Here is a 14,267-nt window from a genome sequence, read left to right as displayed (position 1 = left end):
TGTGGAATAGTAACCCCGTCCTTGTTGAAGTAGGGGCACCTTGATTATCACCTGCTGGGAATACAGCTTGTGAATTGCCGCTAGCACAGCCTCCCTGTCTGAGGGAGTAATCGGCAAGGCAGATTTTAGGAACCGGTGGGGTGGAGACGCCTCGAATTCCAGTTTGTACCCCTGAGATACTATTGAAGGATCCAGGGATCCACCTGTGAGCGAGCCCACTGAGCCTGTGGAGCCCCACCGTCATGCGGCGGACTTGGAAAAGCAGGGGAGGACTTTTGCTCCTGGGAACCTGCTGTTTGTTGCAGCCTTTTTCGCCTACCTCTGGACAGAAAGGACCCGCCTTTTCCTCGCCTGTTTTTCTGGGTCCGAAAGGACTGTACCTGATAAAACGGCGCCTTCTTAGACTGTGAGGGAACATGGAGTAAAAATGCTGACTTCCCAGCTGTTGCTGTGGAAACTAGGTCCGAGAGACCATCCCAGAATAACTCCTCACCCTTATAAGGCAAAACTTCCATGTGCCTTTTAGACTCTGTATCCCCTGTCCACTGCCGAGTCCATAAGCCTCTCCTAGCAGAAATGGACAATGCCCTTATTTTAGATGCCAGCCGGCAGATATCCCTCTGTGCATCTCTCATGTATAAGACTGAGTCTTTTATATGCTCTATGGTTAGCAGAATAGTGTCCCTGTCTAGGGTGTCAATATTTTCTGACAGGGAATCTGACCACGCAGCGGCAGACTGCACATCCATGCTGACGCAATAGCTGGTCTAAGTATAATGCCTGAGTGTGTGTATAGAGACTTCAGGATCGCCTCCTGCATCTTATCTACAGGCTCCTTAAGAGCGGCCGTATCCGGAGACGGTAGTGACACCTTTTTAGACAAACGTGTGAGCGCTAGGGTGACTAGGAGGTGTTTCCCAATGTGCCCTATCCTCTGGCGGGAAAGGGAACGCCATTAGTAACTTTTTAGAGATTACCAATCTTTTATCGGGGAAAGCCCACGCTTCTTCACACACTTCATTTAATTCTTCCGATGGGGGAAAAACTACGGGTAGTTTTTTCTCCCCAAACATAATACCCTTTTTAGTGGTACCTGGGTTTATATCAGAAATGTGTAACACCTCTTTTATTGCCTCAATCATGCAACGAATGGCCTTAGTGGACATTAGATTAGACTCATCGTCGTCGACACTGGTATCAGTATCCGTGTCGACATCTGCTTCTGCCATCTGAGGTAGCGGGCGTTTTAGAGCCCCTGATGGCCTTTGAGACGCCTGGGCAGGCACGAGCTGAGAAGCCGGCTGTCCCGCATTTGGCATGTCGTCAAATTTTTTGTGTAAGGAGTCGACACTTGCACGTAATTCCTTACATAAGACCATCCACTCAGGTGTCTGCCCCGCAGGGGGTGACATCACTTCTACAAGCATCTGCTCCGCCTCCACATAATTTTCCTCATCAAACATGTCGACACAGCCGTACCGACACCCGCACACACACAGGCAATGCTCTAACAGAGGACAGGACCCCACAAAAAGCCCTTTGGGGAGACAGAGTGAGAGTATGCCAGCACACACCAGAGCGCTATATAATGCAGGGACTAACTGAATTATGTCCCCTATAGCTGCTATTATATATACTGCGCCTAAATTTAGTGCCCCCCCTCTCTTTTTAACCCTTTTCTGTAGTGCAGACTGCAGGGGAGAGCCAGGGAGCTTCCCTCCAGCGGAGCTGTGAGGGAAAAATGGCGCCAGTGTGCTGAGGGAGATAGCTCCGCCCCTTTTTCGCAGACTTTTCTCCCGCTTTTTTATGGATTCTGGCAGGGGTATTTATCACATATATAGCCTCTGGGGCTATATATTGTGATATATTTGCCAGCCAAGGTGTTTTTATTGCTGCTCAGGGCGCCCCCCCCCCCCAGCGCCCTGCACCCTCAGTGACCGGAGTGTGAAGTGTGTATGAGGAGCAATGGCGCACAGCTCGGCCGGGCACAGAAATCTAACTGAGGCTTGGAGGAGGGTCATAGTGGGAGGAGCCAGTGCACACCAGGTGACCTAAAGCTTTCTTTAGTTGTGCCCAGTCTCCTGCGGAGCCGCTATTCCCCATGGTCCTTTCGGAGTTCCCAGCATCCACTAGGACGTCAGAGAAATAACGAGATTTATGGTAAGAACTTACCGTTGTTAAATCTCTTTCTGCGCGGTACACTGGGCTCCACAAGGATAACATCGGGTGTAGAGTAGGATCTTGATCCGGGGCACCAACAGGCTCAAAGCTTTTGACTGTTCCCAAGATGCACTGCGCCGCCTCCTCTATATGCCCCGCCTCCGTGCACAGGAGCTCAGTTTGGTTAATCAGCTCAATGCAGTAGCAGGTATCAGAGACGACAATCGCTCGTAGCCAAGTACACCGCACACTCACCACAGGAAAGGGTGACAGCGGCTATGCCAATACCAACCCAAAGAAGCTAAGTGTGTCAGGGTGGGCGCCTTGCGGAGCCCAGTGTATCTCGCAGAAACAAATTTAACAACGGTAAGTTCTTACCATGAATCTTGTTTTCTGCTGCGGGATACACAGGGCTCCACAAAGATTAACATCGGGGATGTCCTAAAGCAGTTCCTTATGTGAGGGAAGCACTGTAGTGGGCACAAGAGCCCGGTGTCCAAAGGAAGCATCCTGGGAGGCGGTAGAATCAAAGGCATAGAACCTTATAAACGTGTTCCCAGAGAACCACGTTGCCGCCTTGCAAAATTGTTCAAGGGTCGCACCATGGTGGGCCGCCCAAGAAGGTCCAACCGACCGAGTAGAATGGGTTTTAATAGTAGCAGGAACCGGACGACCAGCCTGTACATAAGCATTTACAATCACCATTCTAATCCACCTGGCCAAAGTCTGCTTGGAAACAGGCCAGCCACGTTTGTGAAAACCAAACACAAAAAGAGAATCAGATTTCCTAAAAGAGGCAGTTCTCTTCACATAGATACGGAGACCCCGTACCACATCCAAAGACCGCTCTTTGGAAGACAACTCAGGAGAATTAAATGCCGGAACCACAATCTCCTGGTTAAGGTGGAAGGAAGACACCACCATAGGCAAATAACCCGGCCGGTCACAGTGAAAAATGAAATAGGGAGACTTACAGGATAAGGCACCCAAGTCCGATACCCTTCTATCTGAAACAATCGCCAGCAAGAAGAGGACCTTAAGGGACAGCCACTTAAGGTCAGCAGAGGCAAGAGGCTCAAACGGAGACTCCTGCAAGGCCTCCAAAACCAAGGGGCCACAGGTGGCACATATGGAGGCTGAATCCGCAGCACACCCTGAGAGAATGTATGGACATCTGGTAGGGTAGCTATCTTTCTCTGAAACCAAACCAACAAAGCAGAGATGTGAACCTTGAGGGATGGCAGAGATTTGAACCTTGAGAGAGGCTAGACGCAGGCCTAAGTCCAGGACCTGTTGTAGAAAGGCCAATAGTTTGGCCGCACTAAATTTGAAAACGTCATGATTATGAGACGCACACCAAGTGAAGTAAGCATTCCAGACCCTATGGTAGTTCCGAGCAGAAGCCGGCTTACGGGCCTTCAACACAGTTTGAACGACCACCTCAGAAACACCCTTGGCCCTCAGGACGAAAGCTTCAAGAGCCACGCTGTCGAAGACAGACAGGCCAAATCCTGGTAAACACAAGGGTCCTGAACGAGGAGGTCCAGTCGTTGTGGAAGTAGAAGGGGACGATCCCACGAGAGACCCAGTAGATCGGAGAACCAGTGCCATCTGGGCCACGCTAGAGCAACCAGAAGCAGGTTTCCGCCTTCTTACTTGAACTTCTGTATTGCTCTGGGCACGAGTGACACCGGAGGGAACACATACGGTAGCTGAAAGTTCCATGGTATTGAAAGAACGTCCACGAGCGCAGCTTGAGCATTCCTTGTCCTTGCTCTGAAGACCAGAACCTTGTGATTGTGTTGAAATGCCATCAGGTCCACATCTGGAAGGCCCCACTTGTCCACGAGGAGTTGAAACACTTCTTGATGGAGGCTTCACTCTCTGGCATGTACGTCCTGACGAATGAGAAAGTTTGCTTCCCAGTTTAGGACCCCCAGAATGAACACTGCCGATATGGCTGGCAGATGACGTTCCACACACTGAAGAATCTGTGATACTTCCCTCAATGGCATGCGGCTTCGAGTGCAGCCCTGATTGCTGTACGCCACCGTGGTGGCGTCCGATTGTACTTCAACAGGTCTGTTCTGTATGAGATGCTGGGCCATTGTCAATGCATTGAACACTGCCCGCAGTTCCAGAATATTTATCGGGAGTAGAGACTCCTCCTTGGTCCACTGACCCTGAAGAGAGTGCTGTTCCAACACTGCTCCCCAACCTCTTAGACTGGCATCCGTCGTTAGCAGGACCTAGTTGGATATCCAGAAGGAACGGCCCCTGCACAACCATTGGTCCTGGAGCCACCAGCTCAGTGACAGGCGGACCCCCGGAGACAAGGAGATCATGTGAAACCTGATCCAGTGAGGCAGGCCGTCCCACTTTGACAGAATCAACTTTTGCAGAGGGCGAGTATGGAATTGAGCATACTCCACCATGTCGAAAGCCGACACCATGAGACCTAGCACTTGCACTGCCGAATGAATCAACACTTGCGGACGAGATAGGAAGCATTGAATCCTGTCTTGAAGTTTCAGGACTTTCTTCTGAGACAGGAACAACCGCTGGTTGTGAGTGTCCAATAACGCTCCCAGGTGTACCATACTCCGAGCAGGAACCAGGGAGGATTTCTTCCAGTTGATCAGCCACCTGTGGGCTTTCATGCACTGGACCGTCAGATCGAGATGACACAGGAGAAGATCTGGGGAATTCGCCAGGATCAAAAATTCATCCAAATACGGCAGGATCTTGACCCCTTGACGGCAGAGTGAAGCTGTCATGACCGCCATAACTTTGGTGAAAACTTGGGGAGCCGTTGTCAAACCAAAGGGTAACACCCGAAATTGGTAATGTAGGTTGCCCACCGCAAACCTCAGGTACTGCTGATGAGATACCGCAATAGGAATATGCAGGAAGGCATCCTGTATGTCCAGGGAGACCATAAAGTCCCCAGGCTCCAAGGCCAGAACAATAGAGGGGATGTCTTCAGTATGCCGGCTGTCGGGATCCCGGCGCACAGTATACCGCCGCCGGGATCCCGACCGCCGGCATACCGTAGTGAACCCCAATAGAGTGCAGAGTTTCCATACGAAACTTGGAGACCCGCACATGCTTAATAAAGGACTTCAGATTGAGAATGGGCCGTGAGGACCCGTCCGGTTTCGGGACTAGGAACAGCATTGAATAGTACCCGTTGCCCCTTTGAGCTAGAGGCACCTGTATCACCACTCCGGTGGACAGGAGGGAGCGCACCACCGAATACAAAGTGTTTGCTTTTGCCGGATCCAGAGGCGCATCTGTCAAACAAAATCAATGAGGGGGAAGATTCTTGAAGGGTATGGCGTAACCTCGAGTGACGACTTCCCTTTCCCAGTTATCCGAAGTGGTCTGCAACCATTCCTGGGCAAAAGCTAGAAGTCGGCCCCCCACCTTGGGATCCCCCAGTGGGAGGCCCGCCCCATCATGTGGCAGGCTTTTCAATTATGGAAGCAGGCTGATGGGCGGCCCAGGCACTCTTCGGTCTGGGCTTGGCAGGTCTGGAAGCACGAGCTTGCTTTGGGTACACCTGACCTTTTGCTTTTCCTGGAGGACGAAAGGGCAGAGGGAAAGTACTTTTAGCCTTCTGTGCGGAAGGAGTCGTACTAGGTAGGCAAGCAGTTTTAGCAGTAGCCAGATCAGCCACAATCTTATTGAGGTCTTCTCCGAAGAGAATGTCTCCCTTGAAAGGAAGCACCTCCAGGGTTTTCTTGGAATCCACATCCACCGACCAGAATCTCAACCAAAGGATAAGTCTTGCCAAGACAGACGTAGTAGCAGACTTGGTCTCGAGCACCCTGGCATCGGAGGCCACCTCCTTAAGGTATAGAGAAGCCGTGGTAATATACGAGAGACATTGTGGAGCATGGAAGGCAGTTCCGCCTCAAGCTCCTGAGCCCACGCCTCAACAGCTTCAGCAGCCCAAGTTGCTGCAATGGTTGGCCTATGCACAGCCCCCATTAGGGTATAAATCGCTTTTTAAACAACCCTCCACACGTCTATCCATCGGTTCCTTCAGGGAGGTGACGGTAGTTACTTGTAGAGCAGAGGAACAACCATTTCCTCCATTACGTCTGCGGTCTCACTACCACGCAGTGTGGGAGAAGCCCCAGCGTCGTTGCCACGTGTAGCAGACATAAGAGCGTGCACAATATTGGGCAACCTGGTACAAGGTGTAAACAGCAAAAAGGTTAGAAAAGCCGTCCCGTGTGCAAGATAGCTGCTAGTCAGTGTAACACTTCTAGAGGTATCCCTTTTAAACTCCACCAAGAATATAGATAGCAAACAAAAATTGAAGTATACACTTAACCAGCGCTTTTCCAATGTTCCATAGGATGGCTCATTCGCATTAACCCTTTCCGTTTAGGATATACAAGGTATGCAAAAAGAAAAAAATGGAAAGTATATAGTGTAACATCGTTTTAATATACACAAATAGACAGACAACAATTAAACTGGTTCTATGATGAACATAAAAGTGCAGTGCATGGCATAATATAGTTCCTTTTTAGGGAGGTGGCTTTCCCGTCAATAGTTAACAGCGGATAATTACCAGTATAATCTGAACTGTGGTGTAGACAGTTCAAATCACGCTCAGAACAAATAATCCCACGGTATCCCTCCTCAAGGATCGTCAGAGCTTTCGGCAGTTCACCTGTGTGGCAAAGAGCGGGTCGCCTCCTCCACCACCAACGCGTTTCTTCCCCTAACTGGGGTCTTTGTCAAGGTGTAAGTATGCCTCCTGTCTGGTCCTTCCTTCCTTTTAAATCAACAGTCACAAGGTGTAGCAGGAATATACCTAGCCAGAACACTTGGTGATGTGACTATGACAGCACAAACCGGGAGTTCAAGAGATATAAATCAATATGGTGACTATAAATCACAAGGAAAAATACACAGCAAGTATATCTTGTGATACAATCATATATTATACAGAAAGAAATCTGAGACACTTAGTCCCTCAGGTACAGCAATATAGGAATAGCCCGCTGAGTGAAATACCCTTTACTAGATCGCTGGATCGCGGTAAAGTGTGGCCAGAGAGACCCCTTACCTCCCCCGTACCTGCGGCCCCACGATCCGGTAGGACGGCGGCGAGTGTGTGACTGATGCTGTGAAAGAACCGGAGCCTCCGCTGCAGTGACCCGGCAATTAGGGCGCGGGAGTATACAGCGCCGCTGGGGGTGATGGAGCTGCAGTCAGGGACGTCTGTGAGACGTTGCCGGCTGCAGCCCTGTTACTCTGTCAGAAGAATCTTCAGTCTTTTCCTTTACAATAAACCCATCAATAGGCTGCCTAATGCAGCACCCCTGTTATGTGCCTACTTACTGCAAGACTCCAACCTACTGACTGAGCTCCTGTGCACGGAGGCGGGGCTATAGAGGAGGCGGGGCTATAGAGGAGGCGGGGCTATAGAGGAGGCGGCGCTGTGCATCTTGGGAACAGTCAAAAGCTTTGAGCCTGTTGGTGCCTCGGATCAAGATCCTACTCTACACCCGATGTTAATCCTTGTGGAGCCCAGTATACCCCGCAGCAGAAAATACAATGGCATTTACATAGTGATTAAACTGAGGTGAAACAGTATAATATCAGTGTATAATACACACAGCTCCTCTACAGATCATATAGTGACAGTCACTTTGGTATATTGGGGAGACCCTAAATCCCACCTACCTGACCCTCCTGTGGGATCCTGTGATTCTCCTCTGTACAATCCTGGGAATACAGAGGACGGGGACATCTCTCTGGGGTATCTCTGTTACTGGGCACATCTGTAGGAGACACACAGTGACTGAGTACAGTGTATATATGTGATTATCAGGTGATGTGTGTATATAGGGGCCCCCATACCTGCTCTCCCCTGTACAATACATGACAGTCTCCTCTTACCCAGTGATGTGAGGGGCCGGTGATTCTCCATCATCACGTCCTTGTACAGACCCCTGTGTTCCTCTATATACTCCCCCTTCTGCATGGAGACATAGACAGTGACATCCTGACACCTTATAGGAACCTGACACACACAGTGATACAGTCATCACCCAGACACGTCCCCTGGTGTTACTGTATAATGCTCCATTCCCAGCAGTCACCTCTCCAGTCATCACCCAGACACATCCCCCGATCTTACTGTATAATGCCCCATTCCCAGCAGTCACCTCTCCAGTCATCACCCAGACACATCCCTAGGTTTTACTGTATAATATCCCATTCCCAGCAGTCACCTCTCCAGTCATCGCCCAGACACGTCCCCTGGTGTTACTGTATAATGCCCCATTCCCAGCAGTCACCTCTCCAGTCATCACCCAGACACATCCCCTGGTGTTACTGTATAATGTCCCATTCCCAGCAGTCACCTCTCCAGTCATCACCCAGACACATCCCCCGATGTTACTGTATAATGTCCCATTCCCAGCAGTCACCTCTCCAGTCATCACCCAGACACATCCCCTGGTGTTACTGTATAATGTACCATTTCCAGCAGTCACCTCTCCAGTCATCACCCAGACACATCCCCCGGTTTTACTGTATAATGTCCCATTCCCAGCAGTCACCTCTCCAGTCATCACCCAGGCACGTCCCCTGGTGTTACTGTATAATGTCTCATTCCCAGCAGTCACCTCTCCAGTCATCACCCAGACACGTCCCCTGGTGTTACTGTATAATGCACCATTCCTAGCAGTCACCTCTCCAGTCATCACCTAGACACATCCCCTGGTGTTACTGTATAATGCCCCATTCCCAGCAGCCACCTCTCCAGTCATCACCCAGACACATCCCCTGGTGTTACTGTATAATGCCCCATTCCCAGCAGTCACCTCTCCAGTCATCACCCAGACACATCCCCCGGTGTTACTGTATAATGCCCCATTCCCAGCAGTCACCTCTCCAGTCATCACCTAGACACATCTCCTGGTGTTACTGTATAATGTCCCATTCCCAGCAGACACCTCTCCAGTCATCACCCAGACACATCCCCTGGTGTTACTGTATAATGTCCCATTCCCAGCAGTCATCTCTCCAGTCATCACCCAGACATCCCCTGGTGTTACTGTATAATGTCCCATTCCCAGCAGTCACCTCTCCAGTCATCACCCAGACACATCCCCCAGTGTTACTGTATAATGCCCCATTCCCAGCAGTCACCTCTCCAGTCATCACCCAGACACATCCCCTGGTGTTACTGTAAAATGTCCCATTCCCAGCAGTCACCTCTCCAGTCATCACCCAGACACATCCCCTGGTGTTACTGTATAATGCCCCATTCCCAGCAGTCACCTCTCCAGTCATCACCCAGACACATCCCCTGGTGTTACTGTATAATGCCCCATTCCCAGCAGTCACCTCTCCTGTCATCACCCAGACATGTTCCCTGGTGTTACTGTATAATGTCCCATTCCCAGCAGTCACCTCTCCAGTCATCACCCAGACACATCCCCTGGTGTTACTGTATAATGTCCCATTCCCGGCAGTCACCTCTCCTGTCATCACCCAGACATGTTCCCTGGTGTTACTGTATAATGTACCATTCCCAGCAGTCACCTCTCCAGTCATCACCCAGACACATCCCCCGGTTTTACTGTATAATGTCCCATTCCCAGCAGCCACCTCTCCAGTCATCACCCAGACACATCCCCCGATGTTACTGTATAATGTCCCATTCCCAGCAGTCACCTCTCCAGTCATCACCCAGACACATCCCCCGATGTTACTGTATAATGTCCCATTCCCAGCAGTCACCTCTCCAGTCATCACCCAGACACATCCCCTGGTGTTACCGTATAATGTACCATTTCCAGCAGTCACCTCTCCAGTCATCACCCAGACACATCCCCCGGTTTTACTGTATAATGTCCCATTCCCAGCAGTCACCTCTCCAGTCATCACCCAGGCACGTCCCCTGGTGTTACTGTATAATGTCTCATTCCCAGCAGTCACCTCTCCAGTCATCACCCAGACACGTCCCCTGGTGTTACTGTATAATGCACCATTCCTAGCAGTCACCTCTCCAGTCATCACCTAGACACATCCCCTGGTGTTACTGTATAATGCCCCATTCCCAGCAGCCACCTCTCCAGTCATCACCCAGACACATCCCCTGGTGTTACTGTATAATGCCCCATTCCCAGCAGTCACCTCTCCAGTCATCACCCAGACACATCCCCCGGTGTTACTGTATAATGCCCCATTCCCAGCAGTCACCTCTCCAGTCATCACCTAGACACATCTCCTGGTGTTACTGTATAATGTCCCATTCCCAGCAGACACCTCTCCAGTCATCACCCAGACACATCCCCTGGTGTTACTGTATAATGTCCCATTCCCAGCAGTCATCTCTCCAGTCATCACCCAGACATCCCCTGGTGTTACTGTATAATGTCCCATTCCCAGCAGTCACCTCTCCAGTCATCACCCAGACACATCCCCCAGTGTTACTGTATAATGCCCCATTCCCAGCAGTCACCTCTCCAGTCATCACCCAGACACATCCCCTGGTGTTACTGTAAAATGTCCCATTCCCAGCAGTCACCTCTCCAGTCATCACCCAGACACATCCCCTGGTGTTACTGTATAATGCCCCATTCCCAGCAGTCACCTCTCCAGTCATCACCCAGACACATCCCCTGGTGTTACTGTATAATGCCCCATTCCCAGCAGTCACCTCTCCTGTCATCACCCAGACATGTTCCCTGGTGTTACTGTATAATGTCCCATTCCCAGCAGTCACCTCTCCAGTCATCACCCAGACACATCCCCTGGTGTTACTGTATAATGTCCCATTCCCGGCAGTCACCTCTCCTGTCATCACCCAGACATGTTCCCTGGTGTTACTGTATAATGTACCATTCCCAGCAGTCACCTCTCCAGTCATCACCCAGACACATCCCCTGGTGTTACTGTATAATGTCCCATTCCCAGCAGTCACCTCTCCTGTCATCACCCAGACATGTTCCCTGGTGTTACTGTATAATGTACCATTCCCAGCAGTCACCTCTCCAGTCATCACCCAGACACATCCCCCGGTTTTACTGTATAATGTCCCATTCCCAGCAGCCACCTCTCCAGTCATCACCCAGACACGTCCCCTGGTGTTACTGTATAATGTCCCATTCCCAGCAGTCACCTCTCCTGTCATCACCCAGACATGTTCCCTGGTGTTACTGTATAATGTACCATTCCCAGCAGTCACCTCTCCAGTCATCACCCAGACACATCCCCCGGTTTTACTGTATAATGTCCCATTCCCAGCAGTCACCTCTCCAGTCATCACCCAGACACGTCCCCTGGTGTTACTGTATAATGTCTCATTCCCAGCAGTCACCTCTCCAGTCATCACCCAGACACGTCCCCTGGTGTTACTGTATAATGCACCATTCCTAGCAGTCACCTCTCCAGTCATCACCTAGACACATCCCCTGGTGTTACTGTATAATGCCCCATTCCCAGCAGCCACCTCTCCAGTCATCACCCAGACACATCCCCTGGTGTTACTGTATAATGCCCCATTCCCAGCAGTCATCTCTCCAGTCATCACCCAGACATCCCCTGGTGTTACTGTATAATGTCCCATTCCCAGCAGTCACCTCTCCAGTCATCACCCAGACACATCCCCCAGTGTTACTGTATAATGCCCCATTCCCAGCAGTCACCTCTCCAGTCATCACCCAGACACATCCCCTGGTGTTACTGTATAATGTCCCATTCCCAGCAGTCACCTCTCCAGTCATCACCCAGACACATCCCCTGGTGTTACTGTATAATGTCCCATTCCCAGCAGTCACCTCTCCAGTCATCACCCAGACACATCCCCTGGTGTTACTGTATAATGCCCCATTCCCAGCAGTCACCTCTCCTGTCATCACCCAGACATGTTCCCTGGTGTTACTGTATAATGTCCCATTCCCAGCAGTCACCTCTCCAGTCATCACCCAGACACATCCCCTGGTGTTACTGTATAATGTCCCATTCCCGGCAGTCACCTCTCCTGTCATCACCCAGACATGTTCCCTGGTGTTACTGTATAATGTACCATTCCCAGCAGTCACCTCTCCAGTCATCACCCAGACACATCCCCCGGTTTTACTGTATAATGTCCCATTCCCAGCAGTCACCTCTCCAGTCATCACCCAGACACGTCCCCTGGTGTTACTGTATAATGTCTCATTCCCAGCAGTCACCTCTCCAGTCATCACCCAGACACATCCCCTGGTGTTACTGTATAATGTCCCATTCCCAGCAGTCACCTCTCCTGTCATCACCCAGACATGTTCCCTGGTGTTACTGTATAATGTACCATTCCCAGCAGTCACCTCTCCAGTCATCACCCAGACACATCCCCCGGTTTTACTGTATAATGTCCCATTCCCAGCAGCCACCTCTCCAGTCATCACCCAGACACGTCCCCTGGTGTTACTGTATAATGTCCCATTCCCAGCAGTCACCTCTCCTGTCATCACCCAGACATGTTCCCTGGTGTTACTGTATAATGTACCATTCCCAGCAGTCACCTCTCCAGTCATCACCCAGACACATCCCCCGGTTTTACTGTATAATGTCCCATTCCCAGCAGTCACCTCTCCAGTCATCACCCAGACACGTCCCCTGGTGTTACTGTATAATGTCTCATTCCCAGCAGTCACCTCTCCAGTCATCACCCAGACACGTCCCCTGGTGTTACTGTATAATGTCTCATTCCCAGCAGTCACCTCTCCAGTCATCACCCAGACACGTCCCCTGGTGTTACTGTATAATGCACCATTCCTAGCAGTCACCTCTCCAGTCATCACCTAGACACATCCCCTGGTGTTACTGTATAATGCCCCATTCCCAGCAGCCACCTCTCCAGTCATCACCCAGACACATCCCCTGGTGTTACTGTATAATGCCCCATTCCCAGCAGTCATCTCTCCAGTCATCACCCAGACATCCCCTGGTGTTACTGTATAATGCTCCATTCCCAGCAGTCACCTCTCCAGTCATCACCCAGACACATCCCCTGGTGTTACTGTATAATGTCCCATTCCCAGCAGTCACCTCTCCAGTCATCACCCAGACACATCCCCTGGTGTTACTGTATAATGCCCCATTCCCAGCAGTCACCTCTCCAGTCATCACCCAGACACATCCCCTGGTGTTACTGTATAATGCCCCATTCCCAGCAGTCACCTCTCCTGTCATCACCCAGACATGTTCCCTGGTGTTACTGTATAATGTCCCATTCCCAGCAGTCACCTCTCCAGTCATCACCCAGACACATCCCCTGGTGTTACTGTATAATGTCCCATTCCCGGCAGTCACCTCTCCAGTCAGCAGCTGAATGATCTTGTTGGTGAGTTCCAGGATCTTCTGGTCACTGTGTCTCTCATGTATAAGTGAGTGAGGTGGAGGCACTGTGATGGGGCTGTGGGTCCTGCTTAGTCCGCCTGACACACGAGGATGGCTGCTGGGTGTCTCACACTCACCAGATATCTTCTTCACAACTGTGTAACCCTGCAAAATGGGGAGACATCAATATCGCTGCAAATACTCCCAGATCCCCTCACTTCCCCAGTCACGTCCCTGTATTATTACTAGAGATATAAGTGATGTCACTGTGATGCTCACAGATCCCCTCACCTCCCCAGTGATATCTCTGTATTATAACTATAGATATAAGTGATGTCATAGTGACACTCCCAGATCCCATCACCTCCCCAGTCATGTCCCTGTATTATTACTATAGATATAAGTGATGTCACCCCTCACCTCCACAGTCATGTTCCTGTATTATTACTATAGATATAAGTAATGTAAATGTGATGCTCCCAGATCCCCTCACCTCCCCAGTCATGTTCCTGTATTATTATTATAGATATGTTATGTCACTGTGACACTCCCAAGAGTCTGATATACATTTGCTTCATACTGCTCCAATTATCATCTGTTACACATGCCAGGGATATTATGGTCTCTGCTTTAATACATCCTAGATTTTGAGCAATATTTTCAATCCCCACAGTATCCCTTATCCAATATGCTTGGGACCAGAGGTATTTTGGATATCGGATTATTCCGTATTTTGGAATAATTGCATA

At 50.3% G+C, this 14,267-nt stretch overlaps 1 protein-coding gene across 1 annotated transcript in view; it reads right to left on the bottom strand.

The window, feature by feature from the left end:
- The window catches only part of LOC134983541 (zinc finger protein 585A-like), a 174,550-nt gene extending 160,574 nt beyond the window's left edge, over positions 1 to 13,976 (bottom strand). Inside the window, exons 1-3 of the mRNA XM_063949197.1 lie at positions 13,492 to 13,976; positions 8,083 to 8,161; positions 7,867 to 7,964 (exon numbers count right to left, since the gene is read on the bottom strand). Of these exons, the coding sequence (XP_063805267.1) occupies positions 7,867 to 7,964; positions 8,083 to 8,116 (132 nt within the window). The 5' untranslated portion in view covers positions 8,117 to 8,161; positions 13,492 to 13,976. The remainder of the gene's footprint in view (positions 1 to 7,866; positions 7,965 to 8,082; positions 8,162 to 13,491) is intronic.
- Between the last annotated feature and the right edge of the window lie 291 nt (positions 13,977 to 14,267).

This window comes from Pseudophryne corroboree (genome assembly GCF_028390025.1).
Source record: "Pseudophryne corroboree isolate aPseCor3 chromosome 3 unlocalized genomic scaffold, aPseCor3.hap2 SUPER_3_unloc_17, whole genome shotgun sequence".
NCBI classification, from domain to species: domain Eukaryota; kingdom Metazoa; phylum Chordata; class Amphibia; order Anura; family Myobatrachidae; genus Pseudophryne; species Pseudophryne corroboree.
Note: the sequence above shows the minus strand (reverse complement) of the source record. Positions and strands in the feature narration are given on the sequence as shown.